The 19,075-nt window shown below is 36.9% G+C and overlaps 2 protein-coding genes across 3 annotated transcripts; both read left to right on the top strand.

Moving 5' to 3' along the window:
• Window positions 1-4,900: 4,900 nt before the first annotated feature.
• On the top strand, window positions 4,901-6,932 carry serf2b (small EDRK-rich factor 2b). The gene is made up of 3 exons (XM_053635545.1): window positions 4,901-5,046; window positions 6,113-6,218; window positions 6,327-6,932. The coding sequence occupies exons 1-3, from the start codon at window positions 5,040-5,042 to the stop codon at window positions 6,391-6,393; spliced, it is 180 nt and encodes a 59-aa protein (XP_053491520.1). The 5' UTR covers window positions 4,901-5,039; the 3' UTR covers window positions 6,394-6,932.
• Window positions 6,933-12,942: 6,010 nt separating this feature from the next.
• Window positions 12,943-18,551, top strand: LOC128614256 (uncharacterized). Of its 2 annotated transcripts, none has more exons than XM_053635648.1 (16): window positions 12,943-13,054; window positions 14,515-14,621; window positions 14,816-14,897; window positions 15,019-15,157; window positions 15,325-15,387; window positions 15,514-15,628; window positions 15,747-15,849; window positions 15,930-16,032; window positions 16,120-16,260; window positions 16,356-16,527; window positions 16,699-16,793; window positions 16,919-16,969; window positions 17,225-17,609; window positions 17,738-17,914; window positions 18,072-18,182; window positions 18,417-18,551. In XM_053635648.1, exons 2-16 carry the CDS (start codon window positions 14,552-14,554, stop codon window positions 18,485-18,487), a joined length of 1,878 nt encoding a protein of 625 aa, XP_053491623.1. In that variant the 5' UTR covers window positions 12,943-13,054; window positions 14,515-14,551; the 3' UTR covers window positions 18,488-18,551. The 2 variants fall into 2 exon arrangements, with proteins under 2 accessions (XP_053491623.1, XP_053491622.1); XM_053635647.1 differs by lacking the exon at window positions 12,943-13,054 and adding an exon at window positions 13,450-14,032.
• Window positions 18,552-19,075: the final 524 nt, after the last annotated feature.

The raw sequence follows: 19,075 nt of genomic DNA, 5'->3' as shown, positions 1-19,075 counted from the left end.
ATAAAAGCAGCTCTGACATTAGTGCTGGCTATAATTCAAATGATAGGTTTATATCAATGCACTCGTTCTAATATGTTATTATTTCTATAAAACAACTTATTCACAGGGACTTGTATGGCAGACGATCTACATAATCTAAGAAAAATGTATAATTGCTAATATGGTGACGCTTTCTTTTTAGGATATGTTTCTTTGACTTTATAGATGGGGTCTTGCGAGGCTGTTGAGGGAATAATTTTTATAGCTGCTATACATGAACTAACTTGTCTTGCAGATGTTCCACAACATTTAATGTAACTAGAAATGGATAAAACGCATGTGTCATTCCTTAATGAATTAAAAAAATGGTCATTGTTGGCAAATCACTGTGGTATACTGTAAGAGGAATACAACACTTCTGGACATGCTGTTATAGAACAATAAACAACAATAACGCCACTTCATGCTGGGCTGTTTGACACCTCCCTGTTTTTGATTATTCTCCTATAACAGTACATCCAGACATGTTTTATTCCTTAATCAATTTGGTCATCACCTCTTCTGTGTTTTCCACAGCAGTTAGATATCAAATGGACTGATGGAACACTTTTTCCATCCCTTTTTTAATTTCACTAGGTCTTATCTGCTTCTTTTTTCCTTTTCTCTGTGCAGGACCCTATACCCATGTCATGTACCCATGTTTTGTTTTTTTTTTACCACTATTATACAATTACAAGTGACCGGACACTGCAGACAAATATTCCTTTTTTTTTTTTTTTTTAATTTATGCTGGATAATATATAGAATAATAAGATGCACAGGGATATTCTGACATGAGGTAAACTGGGAAATGAATTTGAGAGCCCAACAGACATCGTCCTATGTGATTATTAGTTTGCTCTTCAGTGATGTGTCGTTAATATCAATATTCTCTGTTGAGGGTAATAACAAAGGATTAATATGTGTGATGTAGAGTCTTTAAATCTTTTTTTTTTTTTTTTAAAGGAGTGGTTCGTACAAAAATCTATCTGGCATGGTTTCCCTCTTGCCTTAATTATGCACCATTTGACATTTTATTTAAATGTTTTATAGTTTTTTTTGTAGAGTGATGCATATTGCAAGTCAATGTCATCCTTGTCAAAGGAAAATAGTACTTCCATGTTTAGAACGTTGCTGAGCCTATTGGAGCAATATTTATTGGTTTATTGGAATATCTATGTATTTACAGATATATACCAGACAATGGAACTGTATCAATGAATGAAGTAAAGTGTCACACCAAGTGTTTTCGTAATTTGTCTAAGGATGGTGCTGAAATTAAGTAGGACATTTTTCCAGAAATGACAATAATTTTTATATGAAATATGTACCACATTTTTTCCCACATGCCCTTCTTATAAACTTATCTTGGTTATTACACCAAGCAATTATCACATGCATTAAAACATTTCAGCCTCGGTTAGGCATATACTGAATACACTCACCAGCCACTTTAATAGGAACACCTGTTCAAGTGTATTAAACACCTATTACACCTATAGGAACACCTATTCATTCGTGCAATTATCTGCAATCAGTGCAATGCATCAAGTCATACAGATCAAGAGCTTCCTACAGATCAAGAGTTCAAGAGCTTCAATTAATGTTCAAATCAAATATCAGAATGGAGGGAAAACACTGATCTCCTTATGTTTTTGCACACAACAGTCTCTAAACTTTTCACACAATGGTGCAAAAAACAAACAAACATCCAACTCAAGCTGACAGCAAGGCTACAGTAACTCAAATAACCACTCTTTCAAAAAAATGTTGAACAGAAAGCATCTCAGAACACACAACATGCCGAACTTTGAGGAGGATAGGCTACAACAGGGGAAGACCACATCAAGTTCCACTGCTTTCAGTCAGGAACAGGAATCTGAGGCTACACCTCTTAGCTGCATGATTTTATACACTGTGTTGCTGCCACATGATTGGCTGATTGAATAACTGCATGAATGTGCAGGTGTACCAGTTTTCCTGTACTGAGTGTACATTTCTAATGATTTTATAATAAAAACAAATCTGTCTCTTTAATGAATATACTGTACAAAATGTACACACTATTCTCTTGAAGTAGCCCAAAGCAGCATGTTGGCCCATTTATAAAACAAAATGATATTGTGAGGTATAGCAAAAGGTAATGAAATATTAAAATAATGTAATAAACAGATATTTTATCTATATTTATTTATCATACAGAATGTTCTATTTTATATTCACCATATTCCTAAATAACATGTTCCTTATATATTGGTTTAATATAGATTATGTTTCCATATACAGTCATTTGAAAAAAAAAAAATAAGTACACCCCATGGAAATTGTTGGCTTTGACATATTTGGACAAGCAAACATTTGATGGTCTTTGAAACAGAGCCCATTAATGAAGCTGATATGCTTGAATAAAACCACAAGAAAATTTGCATTTTTAATCTTTACTCAACAGAAATATCAATAGCTGTGATATTCTTCTGTGGAAAAAGTAAGTACACCCTTGGCCTCAGAAGCTAGTATTATATCCCTTTTAGCAGAAGGCGTTTTGCATAATTGGCCACCAGGCTTTCTGGAATTTTTGACCACTCGTCCATGCAATATTTTTTCAGTTGAAAGATATTTGAATATTTTCTTGAAGAAGACTTTATTTGTCACATACACAATACAGCAAAAAAAAAAAAAGTCTTCACATATCCCAGCTTGTTAGGGGGATTGAGTCAGAACACAGGGTCACTGCTTGAGCAAAGAGGGTTAAATGCCTTGCTCAAGCTAGGCAGTGCTGGACCCCCTGACCTTCTGATCAGTAACCTAGACCCTTAACCATTGAGCCACCATGTACACCCTGTTTCAAATCCCCCACTACATTTCAATGGGATTCAAATCCAGGCTTTGACTAGGCCATTCTGTAACCCTCCATTTCTTCTTTTTGAGCCATTCCTTGGTGGATTTGCTAGTGTGTTTAGGATCATTATCCTGCTGAAAGGTCCATGTTCGGGTCAACTTCAACTTTTGGACAGATGGCTTCACATTATCTTCAAGCACTCTTTGAGAAGATGCAGAATTCATAGTTGAATCAATGATTGCAAAATGTCCAGTCCCTGAAGCAGCGAAGCAACCCCAAACCATAACATTTCCACCACCGTGCCTCACAGTTCGGATGAGGTGCTTCTCACGATAAGCTATCTTTGGTCTACACCAAACATGTCTGCTGTTACACTGATTCATCTGTCCAGAGCACTTTTTTTTAACTGTGAAAATTACTACAAAATGTCAATTTTATGTGCCATTTCATAGTGTATCACCTTTATTAATAGGCACTGTTTCAAAGAGGATCAAATGTTTGCTTGTGCAAATATGTAAAAAAGCCATCAGTTTCCATGGGGTGTACTTATTCTTTCACATGACTGTACTGATACACATGATTCACTGATACTGTCATACATTTACACTGTATACAATATGATAAAGTGGTGAAATCTGAGAAAAGAAGTTCTAACAGGTTTGTTTAAAAGAAACTTACATTAGTTTTCTTAATTTGGGGCACTTCTTAATTGAACAATATTTCAGTTATATTAGTAAAATGCTACTCAGATTGAACTGCTTTTGTATTTTTTTGTATAAAGGAATTGATATTTAGTAAGATTCTTTAAAATGTCATAGTATGATGAATTATAAGAGGTGTTTGAATACTTTTGCATATGTAGTGTAGTTCAGTTGTCACTATCAGGTAGAACTACATCTGTCCAAAAACATAATAAAACACTTTGTGATGTACAGTTATAGCAAAAATAATCTTGTTATGAGTTTGTAACATCACTAGTGACAGGCACTGTGGATGGATGGATGAATGGATGGATGGATTAATTCATTAATGGTTTCCTTTGTACAGAACTCATTTCAACAAATACATTTATCTATGTATAGGAAATTTGTATTAATAATCTCACTGGCAAAAATCAACCAGCACAATCAAACCCTCAAGTTTTACAGTTAAACCCACATGGACCTCGCAGATGAAGTAACAGACAATGAATTAGGTCGGGCTTAAAATGTGAACTAATGTTTATGTGTCAATAGGTTCGCTATAAGTACATGCAAACTATTCTATTAGTATCATATATGGATATGGGTATTTATGCAGAATTATTTACTGGTTGCAGTTGCCTTTTATTGTTTAAAATTTTAGGGTTAGGATTAGCACGCAGTTGGATTACTATCTGCACTTCGTCCTTTCACCACCAGATGGCACGAGCGAGTAACTCTTTTTCGAAATACTTGGGGGCGCTTCATCAGTTACTATTACAATCTGCGATGATGAATAGTTTCAGGTCCTGTTTAAATAAATTTAACCAAATTTCTAAGCTCCTGTTAAATAAATCCAGCCAGGAGGGTCCCTACATGATTGAAGAAGCCAAGTGCTCAGCACGTCATGATGCACGTGATGATTTCTGCCACAAAACAAGCCTCGGTACAGTGATTCACAAAAAACAAACAAACTAACAAAAAACCAGTCAAACAGCGTAATATCATTGTGGACGAGCAACAATATTCATTTCCAGCACCACTTTATAGATTGTATCTCTGTCATTCTTATTTCCTGTTTTTGCTACTCGGAGCTTGGTCATCTGTTTGTAAATCGATTCATGCTGCATAATAATAATAATAATAATAATAATAATAATAATAATAATACGTTTACGTTTATTGACCTAAAATGTGTGTAGATTTACTGACTAAGAAAGTTAACGCAAACAAATGATACAAAGAATGAGAATATCTTTCTGAACTTCCGGTGTTTGTTTATGTTATAAATAGAAAAGGAAGCCATGTTATTTCATCTTACTTCTTGGAGCGCATGCGAAGTTCCTGTAAGATGATTGGCTAACACACACCACAACATGGAGGCGGGGCAAACAGCCACATCTCGGTCAACCAGGAAACGCCATTAGCGCTCTGTTGCTTCAGGGGGAAAAAAAGAAGGGGTTAGGCTTCGCTTTGCCCGGACTTAAAAAGCATCGAAAGACATGACCAGTAGGTATTTTGTTGAATAATATTTGATCAAAAAATATTTGCATATTTTCAGCATTTACATTAGATACACGGCACGTACCTAATATAAATACGGAAACGTTATGAATTCACGCTAGATAATGTAGCTGAAGCTAGCTAACTAGCTAGCTGACGTGATCACTGTTGTGCTAATAAATACACTACAAATATACAAAATAAACATGTTGGTTGTTTATTAAGCGTCACGAGTAACGACTAATCTCGATCAAATGTTTTTGATAACGTTTTCTTGGCAAATTAACTTCATCTTAGCGTTTCCTTGTAACGTCACTGAGTACTAGCTAGTAATAAAGCGCAACAATAACTCATCATTTATTCTCATGCTGGACATAAGAACTGATTATCGCACAACTATTGATGTGTTGTATTTTCTTGGTAATCTTGACCTGGTTTTTGTGTGTATTTGAATATTAAACACGTGCTTTTGTTTTTGGAGTTCATGTTGCCACGTTGGCATGTGATATTTATATAATTAATAAACCTACAGACATGATAAAGCGTATTTGATGAAAAGAATGAGCTCGTAGTTTGAATCAAGCACAATACAAAGGACCTCAGCATTCTGACAATGCTCAGTTATTAACCTATGTAAATAAATTTATCTATTTATGTTTACATAACGGTATCCCTGCTGAAAAATCCAGTTTGGTCTGACCAGCTATCAGCTTCCAAAACACAAGCCGAGCTGGTCAAACTGGTAGACCATCTTTAACAGCTGGTAAGTTATTTTCCAGCTTCATTATTACTTAACTAAATTGATCAATAAATATTTTAGGTAATTTTTTTCTACCAGTTCTACTGTTGTGTTTTTGTATTAAAATTGTTTTTCTTAAAATCTGCCAGCACTTACCTGGTAGAGACGGTTTACTGGTTTGACCAGCTTGGCCTGGGTTTTGGATGCCGGTAGCTGGTTAGATCAAGCTGTATTTTTCAGCACTGAAGGAGTTTGGTGTAAAACTTAGGAGATTGATGTAAAACCTAAATCCTAATTAATTGGTGGTGTTGAATGTGAACCTTTCGTGTGCAGGAGGAAACCAGCGTGAACTTGCCCGCCAGAAGAACGCCAAGAAGCAAAATGAGCATGGCAAGGGCAGGAAGGATGATGGTCTTTCCGCTGCTGCTCGCAAGCAGAGGTAATGTCCTGTTCAGCTTTTTCCCCACTGATGGTGATAATGATGTGATAGTGCCATCTATTAGCAATATTAAATAACAAAATCTAACACAAATGCTTTTCATTTTAGGGATGCAGAGATAATGCAGCAGAAACAGAAAAAAGCCAACGAGAAGACTGACACGAAGTCAAAATAGCCAGTGGGACACATTGGGACTAGCATGCATTTTTGCAGCGGTTCCCAACATTCAACAGCTTGCGGCTCACGAAAAGTTGTAACCATATAGACAGCTAAAAATACTATTACTGACTGGTAATCAGTTGGAGAAAATAGTCTACAATGTGGCTTCAGAAAGGTCTGACTTATGAGGGAAAATCTTTGAGTTAAGTAATGATCTACCCATTGTTCCAGATATGATCAGTACACGCAATAATTAAATTATGATACGTAAATTGGTTTAATCGTATTTTTAACTGGTTAAAAATATCGATGTGTAATTCCACCACGCGTTAAACACACCTGTGTTACTGATAATTCTTGGTTCAAATGTCATGAGATTGCATCTTAATCTTCTGTCTTTTGTCTCCTTTTGATTTCAAATCATTTTCGAGTGTGTACTAGACATGGAGCAGATCATTTTAAAGAGGGAGACTGCCAGTCAACATATGAATTGACTTTCGAGTTTCTGTATTTTTGTATTAAACACCCTTAATAAACTGTAAATTTTTAAACAGATTCCCCACCCCCATCCCAGTGTTTAAAATGTATGAAAGTGGTACATTTAGAAGCTCATGTAGTTTTTTTGTGGTTTATAAGTTCTCTATGCAATGAGGATTTGCTGAATTTAGTTTTTAACCTACCTCCCAAAGCAGAAAGAACAGATCTACAGGAGGCATGAGGTTGCACGGTCCAACTCTGTCTTTGTCGGTTTGAAGCCTTGAAGATACGGGTGTAACGCAATACCACTAGTTGTATTTGTTTATGCTCCAAATATGCAGAGCTCTGTCTGTATTTTGATTTATTTAAACCAGAAGTGGGTGTGATCTAGACCAGAGATTTTTGTGAACCCTACCACTGTGCCCCTGGAAACAATGGACATTTTTTTTAAAACAGACAGACACACACACACACACACACAAAAACAGGGATACAGCAAAAGTCTTTTCATTCACAAATTATAACATGTTTGCAGAATTTATTCAAATCCTCATATTTTACAGTACCTCAGCAAATTAATTATAGGTCTTGTATAAGGAGGTTGTAATACACTATATGGGCCAAAATTTTGTGGACACCTGACCATCACACCCATATGTGGTTCTTCTCCAAACTGTTGCCATAAAGTTGAAATCACACAATTGTATATAATGTTTATGTAGGCTGTAGCATTGTAATTTCCCTTCACTTGAACAAAGTGGCCAAATCCTGTTCCAGCATGACCGTGTCCCTGTGCATAAAGTGAGCACCATAAAGACATGGTTTGTCAATGTTGAAGAACTCAAGTGTCCTGCAGAGAGCCCTGACCTCAGCCCTACTGGAACACAGTCTGGATCCCAGACCTCCTCACCCAACATCACTGCCTGACCTCACTAATGCTCTTGTGGCTGAATGATGACAACTCCCCATAACAACGCACCAAAATCTAGTGGAAAGCCTTTCCAGAAAATTGGAGGTATTTATAACAGTAAAGGGGTTAAAATGTTAAGGGGTGTGCAGAAAAACACGTATAATGGTCAGGTGTTCACAAACTTTTAGACATGGTGTTTTCCAAGGTTTGCTGGACGCCCTGGGACACAGTGCTGCTGCACATCTAAATGGGGTCCTTTGCTTTATAATTGAAAATTTTAATTAATAAGTATGTAAATATGTAATTAAAAGTAAAAATACTAATCAATAAATGCTTAAAAAACAGCTGCATATAGCCAAAGGAAGAAAAACATTTTAAAGGTTATTTGGATTGTCAGGGGCAATAATCTTTGGAAAGATTCCCAGGTCTGATAAATGTTGAGTTTCCAGGAGTTTGTATTTTATATTTTATTGTGCATCTTTTTACAGTTTTAATATTGAACCACCTGATCTGAAAGGTAGCATTCTGCAATTAGCTAGACTAACTATAGTTATGCAGTACTGTCTAATAATTGCAGATATTAATGCATTCCTGCTTTGTAATGTGTAAAGTTAGCCTAATTTCTTTGTGGATACGGACATACTGACGTTTTTAAAAGTGTTGAATAGGCCTATTCCCATAAATTTACTTCTCTTTTTGGGGGAAAAAACCCCCAAGAAGTGATTGCTGTTTGTTTCCCCAACCTGACATGACTCTCATTGACAATTTCACAGCAGACAATTCAGCGAGGAGGTCTCTGCAAATCTACAATCATGTGAATTTTGATTTGCACAGCGTTTTATTATTCTCCCTTAAATCCACCATGGCTCACCTAAAGTTCTGGTGTACTACATTAACATTAATAGTAACTCTCAGCACAGTGTTTGATCATCTGGCCTTTTAGTTGCATGATACTTGCAAATCCTGCTAAATTTTGATTGACGTAAATGTATTATATGCTAATGTCAGATGGCCAAGTTGTTAAATATTAGTATAGCTAACGCTAAGCATTAATGCAAATTTACAGACATTTAGCTAATGCTGATCTGGGGTTACATTTAATATTATAAACAGTTATACATAATTGATAATTTAGTGTAATTTTTTAACAGATGTCATTTATCATGAAAAACAGGTATTAAAGATTTACTTCAAAATCAAGTTGTCTAGATTGTTAACGTAAAAGATTTAGCAAGGAAAACACAGCTTGAGACAACACCTGTTTTGTGATGGGCTCTATTCCAGGGGTTGAATTATTTTGAGACTGGAGAAGTCATTATAAGTTGCATTTTCAGCTGAATTTGGAGAAACCACTTGAAGCATTTGTTGTGTTTAACTTTTTCAATTGCTTTTGTTTGATTTGTTCATTTTAAACAGCTGAAAGTCTGAAAATTTTGACAGTAAACCTGATTTGCAATAGGGGTTGAATAATTTTGATTGCAACTATACATCACCACAAGTTGTTTGGAAGGGTTTCAAGAAAAAAAAAAAGCCTTTTCTCTCATCCAAAAACAAACTCAAGTGTCTTCAGTTTGCCAGACACTACAGGAACTTTAAATGGGATTGGGTTCTATGGTCAGATGAAACCAAAATAGAGCTTTTTGGCAATAAACACCAGAGGTGGTTTTGGCGCACACAGAGGTAGCCATATGGAAAAGTACCTCATGCCCATGGTTAAATATGGTGGTGGCTCTTTAATGTTTTGGGGCTGTTTTTCTGCCAGAGGACCTGGACATTTTGTTAGGATACATGGCATCATGGACTCTATCAAAAATCAACAGATATTAAATGAAAAACTGACTGCCTCTGCCAGAAAGCTTAAAATGGGCCGTGGTTGGATCTTCCAGCAGGACAATGATCCAAAACACACATCAAAATCAACACAAAAATGGTTTACTGACCACAAAATCAAGGTCCTGCCATAGCCATCCCAGTCACTTGACTTGAAACCCATAGAAAACCTGTGGGGTGAACTAAAGAGGAGAGTCTATATTTCAAGTGTGGACCTCAAAAATTGAAGGATCTGGAGAGATTCTGTATGGAGGAATGGTCTCAGATCCCTTGCCATGTATTCCCCAACCTCATCAGGCATTATAGGAGAAGATTCAGAGCTGTTATCCTGGCAAACTGAGGTACCACAAAGTATTGACTAAAAGGGTGCCAATAATTATTGCACACCTATATTTAACAAAGTTTTTTTTTTTTTATGTATAAACCTATGTTTTGTTTGATATCCATGAGAGCAAAGTATTTTTGTGAATTTTTTTTAAACAAAAGATCAAATGTTTAAATTATAAAGACAAGTTTTCACAGCCTTCTTTGCTCATATTTACCAAGGGTGCCAATATTAGTGGAGGGCACTGTGGACTTTCAGATAGAAAATGATGCACCAGAACAATGAGTTAAATCCTTCTATTACAGCCCAGTCTAGGTTAGGCTGCACAGAGTAACAAACTCACAGATTCAGTGGAATTTGACCTTTAAATAAGGGAAGCCAGGAATAACAACACAACCAGGTTTGCATTAAAAAGTTGTGGTATATTGTAACACAATTATATACATACAACGATACAAAGAACCAAAACACCAGACGTACCTTCAGGGTGGGCCAAGGCCAAAATAATAAACAAAAGGATTCTTTTGTTAGGTAGCTAGCTTACCTAAAAGGAAAATAACAAAGAAAATACAAGGATACTCCCCTAACTACCTAAGCCAAAAACAGAGACAAAAGGACCCTCTCCCAAAAGAAATGGCAGCCACACCCCTACTGCCAATGAACCAAGTGAATCATATATACAATGGTGAAGAATATACACAAACAGATACAGGGACAACCAAACTCAAAGTCAAAAACCAGGCAAGAATCAAAACCAGAACAGCAGTCAGAATACAGAATTTTTATAGCCACAAGGGCACACAACACGAACCAAACACTCTCCTAGCAACAGATCACACCATTCTCCCTCCTCTTCCTCTTTAAATATGGCCTCAATCAGTGATGTCATCCTGGGAGGCCTGAGCAAGGCAGGTTAGGGCAGGCTGGAAACTCTGGGAGGGAGTGCGGACCTGCACACAAAATATGGCACAGCACACAAAAAAACCTTCCCATCCCAAAGATAGCGGGTTGTAACACCTTCATTTACAGAGATTAAACTTTATATACTGCTATTAAACATGCTGTGCATGCTTTGTATCCAGAAGTCCCCGCCTACTCTACGGACTCCAACTGTGGCGAAGGGCTGGGCTTCCACATACAGCTCTGATGCCAATTCTGCCACAGTTAGCTCCCCCACTTATTCTTTCCTTTGTAATCTTATCATTTTGTATTTTGTGGTATTTGAGTTACATTAACAGAAAGTGATGTTTTTCCTCCTGTTAGGGATATAATGATTCTTACTGAGATTTCTTTTGTTTGCAGGAACCTGATTGTGATGTTTTCTTCTCCCAAATCTCAGTTGGTGTCCTCATTACTGAGTCAGAAGGCACTGATCAACTATCAAACTCCCTGCATATTTATTACATATACATCTACAGAGTACACGGTGGCTTAGTGGTTAGCATGTTCACCTCACACCGCCAGGGTTGGGGTTTGATTCCTGTGGCTCTGTGTGTGTGTGGAGTTTGCATGTTCTCCCCATGCTGTGGGGGTTTCCTCTGGGTACTCTGGTTTCCTCCCCCAGTCCAAAGACATGCATAGTAGGCTGGTTGGTGTGAATGTGTGTGTGACTGTGTGCCCTGCGATGGACTGGCTTGTGCCTGATGCTCCCTGGGATAGGCTCCAGGTTCCCTGTGACCCTGAAAAGGAGTAAGTGTTTGAAGATGGATGGATATACATTAACTGAAAATGAATGTTTCATCTTTAGTGAAAGGTATGCACTTTTCCTGACTTTAAAAGCTGTCCATGGTGAATAGTTTAAAATGTTCTTTTAGATTTGTGGTAGGGATATACAGTTCAACTTGTACTGTTATTTATTCGGATTTATTTAGACAGTTCAGACATTTATAGGAGAAAAGTTATTTTGTACTGCCTGTTAAATGGTCAGTATATGTATTGAACACATGATTACAATAAATATGATGGCACTGAAATTGTATATGCATGGCAGGTAATATTTTTCATAAATGTTGTGAAACCTTATTAGCTCTCCTTACAAGATTACACACTTTAATTTGGTGCATTAGACATAAAATACTTGTGCTTTTAACTTCAAAGAGTTTGAAACAAACTACATGTATTTGTTTGTTTTATTTCTACTTTCTAGCAAGTGCTGACAACTACAATCAATTCATTTATCAGAAAGTGTCATTCTGTGTTAGAACAACCTATGTTAGTTCAGTTTATTTTAAATGTCCAAGTTTTCTCTACTTAAAGTTCAAAGTACATATAACTTGAATATAACATACATTAGCCAAACTTCTCCCAAAGTGCAGTCCATGTAAATAATAAAGTTCTTTAAAAAAGTAGCTTCCCTGTATAAAAGATTTGGTCACACCGGATCAGCCAGGCTGCATTACAGGGTCTGTTTTAAACTATTTTAAACTCCCATCACTGTGCCACCTAGTGCACAATTTAATGCTGTTAAATTGTGATGGTTTCACCTGGAATATTCTGTGTTCATTAATTCCATATAAAAGGCAAATATGACAAATAAATTAAACTGCCGTTCACTTAGGCTAAGTTTTTAAGTAATATGATTCATATGGTCGAGAGAATAAAGAAAAAAAATCAAACATTTAGCAAAGTGTTAAATAAAAAGTTTAAGGCTGTGAATTACACATATAAAATGGCTCTTTTTTTTTTTTTTTTTTTTTTTACATACAAAACAACAACAAAGTGCATGTTTATAGAGCTGTCAATTTACTGTCCAGTGCACTGGACTACACTACGGAATCCCTATGCGGCCATGCATTATTCATTTTTTTTTCTTTGTTGTTTTCTCGTGATCTCGACTTCATTTTCTCGTGATCTTTACAAAACCAAAAGCTGTTTTCCCAGGATGTAATTTTATTGCTCGCGCTTTGTGAATGGGACTGGTGTTACATGCACGTTGGCATCTTCGCCACGTAATAAATGAACAGAACAAACACACACACACACACACACACACACACACACACACACACACACACACACACACACACACACACACACACACACACACACACACAAAAAGAGAGAGAGAGAGAGAGAGAGAGAGAGAGAGATATGTAACAATATTGCTCGTTACTAAAGCTAAAATTAAATAATAAGGTAATGATAATGATAATGAGTCTTTATTGGTCACATATACAGTAGAGCACAGTGAAATAGTTTTCTTCGCATACCCCAGCCTGTCAGGAAGCTGGGGTCAGAGCACAGGGTCAGTCATGATAATAAAGTATACACCTAATTTAGAATTAGATGTATTTTCTTCCAGCTTGCGGAAATGTGGGTTGGACAATTAAAATGTCCATAGCCTATTAAACTCTTATTATTAAACTCTACAGTGTAAAAAAAAAAAGTCTATATCTAGCTAGTTAGTTAAGAAGAAAATTAAAAATGAAGACTCCAGTAAACTATGAAATGTAATTGTGGATTCTGCTCTGGGATTTCACTATTGTTCACCAGGTTTTCCTCAGGCTACCGTCACTTTATTTGGAAAAACAGTTTTAAAAAGTGTTGCAAAAATATGTTTGAATTCAGTTAAATTCAATGTGCAACTTTCTGGTTGAGAGTTTGAGCTCACACTTATTGTTTTTTATTTTTTATTATTATTTTTTTTTGTATTTGCATTTATTTATTTGTTTACATTAAATGTTGTTCATCAAGGTCAGGTCTCATTCGGATTGACGATTTGATTTGTAAATGTGTGCAACCTTCAGCTTGAGATTAGTTTCTGTAAAAAGGTCTGCGCATCATGAATAAACATCTCTATACATGAATACTGCACGGGTTATGCACAGTACACTGGGAGATTTACTGGAAAAATTTGAGAAAAACTGAACTTCATATATGAACAGCGTCCATGTTAGTTTATTCGATGCAGAAAGGTGTGTAACTGTGTGTTTAGAAACTATGACAACAATAGAACTATAAAACTGTTCGTAATTATTACGTCATCGCGCCGAGTCTTTTAGGCTCTCTCTGTTTCTTCTCCACACTTCGGAGTTAAATGGCCGAGATTTACACAGAGAAATCGACCAAGTGATCTCTAATAAGCAGAAAACCTGAAGCTATACGTCCTCAATGGTATGTAGACTATATGCGAGTTGAGCATAGAGGAGATATTATAGTATCTGGAAATATGGTGCATGACTGCTGACTACTGTATATTGATCTATTTCCTAAAGCCTAAAACCGTCAGGAAAATGACTAACAAATAAAGTTACATTAGTCCTACATTATAGATTATCCCTTTGACTATTTATTAGTGAGTAAAATGTACAAAGCAAAAAAAAAAACAAAAACAAAAACAAAAAAAACCTCCAGTTTTCCGTTTTTCATTCCTCCTAATATTAATTTATCATGGAGACAGGTGAACATCCTGTGCACAGGAGAGTGGGGATTAAATCTGAGAAATTCTCCCATTTATGCAGATAACAAGCGAATATCGTACGCCAATCATACAAATTTGTCAAGAGACGGACAGAATAATTGAAACATAACTTTAACCATATAAAAACAAATACATTAATAACCATAGGCCTATATAAATTTCTCTTGTTCCATAGTTTTCACCAAAACAAGAGGAGGATAGTGAGCAGGAAAATGCTGAACAGCCCTGTTGATCATATGCCCCATCCTGAAGGAGAACCTCCCGTTCATCCTTGCAGGCCAGGCAGGACACCACACACACACACACACACACACACACACACACACACACACACACACACACACACACACACACACACACACACACACACACACACACACACACACACACACACACACACACACACACACACACATATAACTTATATGAGTCAGGTTCTTACTCTGTAGTCTTACTAATTGAGCTTTTGTCTCCAGAGGAGGATAGCGGCATCTTCCAAAGTTATGACAACTACGTGCCTGATAAGGAGAACATCTCTTTTCCTGGCCCTCTGCTGAGGTGAGTCCTTCTTTCTCTTATGTACCACACACAAACTGGACATTAAATATGCAGAAAGCGTTGAAACTTATCATCAGGTGGTCAAAGTGTATGTGCAGTAATCCATATCCATCTCTTGCAGCAGTAAGATGCAGATGGAGGACCTAATTCATTTTATCCAGCGGAAGTCCCAGGAGTGTCTCCAACATGTGGATAAACCTGAACAAAAGGAGGCATATTTCTTCTGGAGTATTATGGAGCTGCTCTGCAGTAAAAATGGAGTATGTGTTGTAGTTCTTTATGTGGTGATTGTTTAAGCAAAATTATTAACGATTAAAGTATCAAGAGATTTTATCTGCATGAAAGCAAAAATATTTCTGAACTGTATGTCATGAATGAAGAAAAATACCTAGAGTAGATGTGTAAGTTAAATATGTTTCTTTTATAGAACGTACTGCTGGCTGAAGTCGCTGTAATCCTCTTTAAAGGCTATGGACTTCTGAGGGAAAAGGTATCAAAACTTCATCACCATCTGTCTGTAAATTGTATTGTAATTGTATTGTGTATTTTTTTGTGTTGTTTGTGCATTGTTGCTTTTTCATAATTTTTTTTACTAATGTTACAATTCCTGCTACAGTTAAGGGGTGGTAAGCACCAGGATGGCTGGTGTCTCGCTCTCGCGCAACTTTTGTGCTCTGCTGACTCAGAAGAGGAGCACTTGAGTGCTGTGGTTGACATGGGGAAAAAGCTTGGTATGGATCAGTAACAGTAACAGTATATTTTGGAATTCACATGTTGTAACTATATCATTAACTCTGGACTGTTTCACTGACCCAGATCCTTACATGCATATTGGTCTTTCATCTGCAGACTCAGAAGGACTGACCTATGCAGCACATATATGCTATGTGGTGGCACTGGAGGAGCTGGAAATATGTCAGGGATACAGCTTTGATCTCATTGGCTGTAAATGGTATTTTGTGTGTGTGTGTGTGTGTGTGATTTTTTTTTCTGAGTTGGTACTGTGACATGTTTCTCTTTGTACTGTATCAGTTTGCCAGTCAGCCAATCAGCCTTGAGAGAAGCTATTGAGCAAACTGAGGTCTATGAATATGTATGCTCCCTGACCTCAGGGTTCGCCCAGCCAAACTTCCAGGTTGGACTTTTTTTTCTTTTTAATATTGAACAGTCAAACTGAAGTATGAACCATGGTACTAAGAATGAATGACTCTGTCTGTCTTAGATCTACAAGTTCTATCATGCCAACAGGCTAGCTGAGTCTGGCCACTTTGATCAAGCCATTGAGTACTGCAAGACCATCGCTACAGCAATTGCCAAGTTCCCTTATGAAATCACAAAGACCACAATGGAACTGACCATTGCGGTAAATACAATTATCAATATTTTTGGAATAGTTTCAAGATTTTAAATGCAAAGTATTGTCTTTATCACTATTTACTGTCCTTGTCTGTCTTGTAGCTGTCTGAGAGACTACATGTAGGGAAGGGAGAAGCACCTGAGTGGCTGCTAAATCTTCGTCAGCTGCACAGACACAGAGTCTTTAAGCCGAAGGACTCAGAATGGGGCCTTTTGAATAGTGAGATGTTCGCTGTCCAGTTTCCATGTCTGGAACACCACATTACACCATGGGGTATGTTAGAATCGACCATTTGCCCAAAAACTATATTGAACATTTCTTATTCACACAGCAAGGAATGTACAGTAATGTATGCCGAGCAAATTCATAACTCAGTAAAAAGTAAACAATGGAGGTTCTTATTTCAATGTAACTTAATTGAATGATTGTCTGTTTGTTTAACAGAGGTGGTTGAGTCACTGTACACTACGAGAGAGCTGCTGGGAGAAGGAGGCTTTGGGACTGTCTGTGCAGGAGTCCGTAAGGCAGATGGTAAACAGGTAATATGACTGCACATATACAGTTAATTTGCACTAATCAACACAATGCATTACATCTTACGGACTGTATATGTCCTATTGAGGTTTTATATAAGAATGTAATGATGTGTTGTATATGCAAACAGGTTGCCATTAAATATGTGGACAAGAGTCGGCATGGCACAGTCATCACCATTGTAAGTAAACTTAATTTACTTCTGAGATACTGCAGAGAAGCCATATCCCAAATAATTTTTTTTTTTTTTTTTAAATTTAGTCATATCTGCTAACATAATCATAAACTACTCACCTCCCAAACATGTTTTAGATTCAGATTTTTTTTAACCTAACATCAAATAGTCAGTATCAAGCCAAACCTTTCCATCTCTGCTTACCATAGTTTACACATATTCACTCCAGACCCAGGCAAACCATATCTGTTTTTATTTCAGCCCGGAGAGACACGCAGCCTCCCTCTGGAGGTAGCATTAATGGAAATGGTATCCAAGCCATTTCACTGTGAGAATGTGCTGGAGCTGATTGAATGGTTCGAGATGTCAGAATGCTACATCTTGATCCTGGAGCGACCCAGCCCCTGCATGAACCTCTGTCAATTCACAAAGTCACAAAGTCACAAAGGTCGACTGTCAGAACCACTGGCTCAAAAAATCATGCGTCAGGTGGTTCAGGCTGCTCGTCACTGCTGTGACTGTGGAGTTCTTCATCGTGACATCAAGGGAGAGAACATTCTCATCAACACTGACACACTGCAAGTGAAGCTGATAGACTTTGGTTGTGGAGATTTGCTGAAGAACACCCCCTACAAAATTTATACAGGTATAATAATTTATACAGGTAATTTATACAGGTATGTGCTTTATAGGTATGTTACAGAATTTTAAAATGCAGTGGAAAACCATTTTTGTGACATTCCTCTCGGTGCTCTTTCTCTCTTTTTCATTCAGGAACTAGAGTTTTCTACCCACCTGAATGGGTTTGTGAGGGTGAGTATTTCGGACGTCCTGCTACCATCTGGAGTCTGGGTGTTCTTCTATTTCACTTGGTGTGTGGAGACTTACCCTTTCAGAACGAGGTCGACATTGTTGATCTGAACATCCGCTTCACTCCTGGCCTGTCTAGAGGTGAGAAAATGCAAACACATCACATTTAGACCTTTATAGTAAAGTTAGAAAACCTGCATTACAGAATGAATTAAACAGATCGATTGATATTCAAAAAAAGAGTCTTTGAATTGTACAGTAATTTCTATCAAAATGTTTCTCTCATCATTACACACAGCTTGCCGCGATCTGATATTTTGGTGTCTGGAGCGACATCCTCACTATCGACCAACATTCCAGGAAATCCTCAGCCACGAATGGTTTACAGAACCTCAGAACAGAAGTGAAGGTTAGACAGTGAAAAGAGAATAGACCTAACTATAATGAGCTAAAACAATAGTCTAGATCACATGCATTGTACTGGATCAGTATTGAGTTATGTAACAGAGATTGCTGTGCTTGTGTAATTATATTAAGAACACTTTATAACATGAAGGCCAAAATATAAAATAGTGAAAAAACTATTTGTCTTTGATTCTAGTCTATTTTCATATCTAATTGTATGTTTTTTTTTATTCTGCAGATCCCTGCTGTGAACAAAGATCTGGTTTAACACCTTTACACTCTCAATTAAATGAACAAATAAATAAATGAATAAACAAACAAACAAATAAATAATTGTATGAATGCATGAATAAATAAGCAAGAAAACATGCAAGCAAGTGAATATGTAGTCTTTTTTTTTTCTTCAAAAAGTAAACCAATGTTCAGATAGCAGTTGGGAAAAACATGCAGAACCACCTCTTGCAGCAACAACTTTAAGTAAACATTTTCTGTAGAAGTTTATCAGTTTCACATCATTTAGGAGAAAATGTTGGCCCACTCTTCTTTACAACATTGCTTCAGTTCTTTGATATTTTTTAGGACATTCTTTTACAGCTATCTTTAGATCCAGCCACAGCATCTCAATAGGGTTGAGGTCTGGACTTTGACTTGGCCATTTTGTTTCATCTTTAGCCATTCAGTTGTCGATTTGCTGGTGTGCTTGTGGTCATTGAGAGTCTTGGGCTCGAAGAGTCTTGATGCATGCCTTCCTTGTACCCTGAGAGATGGTGGAACCATTAAAAGCTCATGTAGATAAAGTTATGTTAATGTTAATGTTAAGATAGCCATTGTTCACCTCAGATATATCGCTAAGATATGTATAAGAAACAAGTGTCAATACAAAGGGCCATAGCTAGG

This window comes from Ictalurus furcatus, chromosome 10, assembly GCF_023375685.1.
Source record: "Ictalurus furcatus strain D&B chromosome 10, Billie_1.0, whole genome shotgun sequence".
Lineage (NCBI taxonomy): Eukaryota > Metazoa > Chordata > Actinopteri > Siluriformes > Ictaluridae > Ictalurus > Ictalurus furcatus.
This window is presented reverse-complemented; position numbering and strand designations above follow the sequence as displayed.

Bases quoted from the DNA above. Each gene is read 5' to 3' on its own strand.
- serf2b (XM_053635545.1), top strand. The intron at 6,219-6,326 runs GTAATGTCCTGT...TTTTCATTTTAG, and splicing joins GCTGCTGCTCGCAAGCAGAG to GGATGCAGAGATAATGCAGC.
- LOC128614256 (XM_053635648.1), top strand. From the start codon at position 14,552: ATGCTGAACAGCCCTGTTGATCATATGCCCCATCCTGAAGGAGAACCT. The intron at 15,158-15,324 runs GTATGTGTTGTA...TTTCTTTTATAG, and splicing joins TGCTCTGCAGTAAAAATGGA to AACGTACTGCTGGCTGAAGT. The intron at 16,528-16,698 runs GTATGTTAGAAT...TTTGTTTAACAG, and splicing joins ACACCACATTACACCATGGG to AGGTGGTTGAGTCACTGTAC.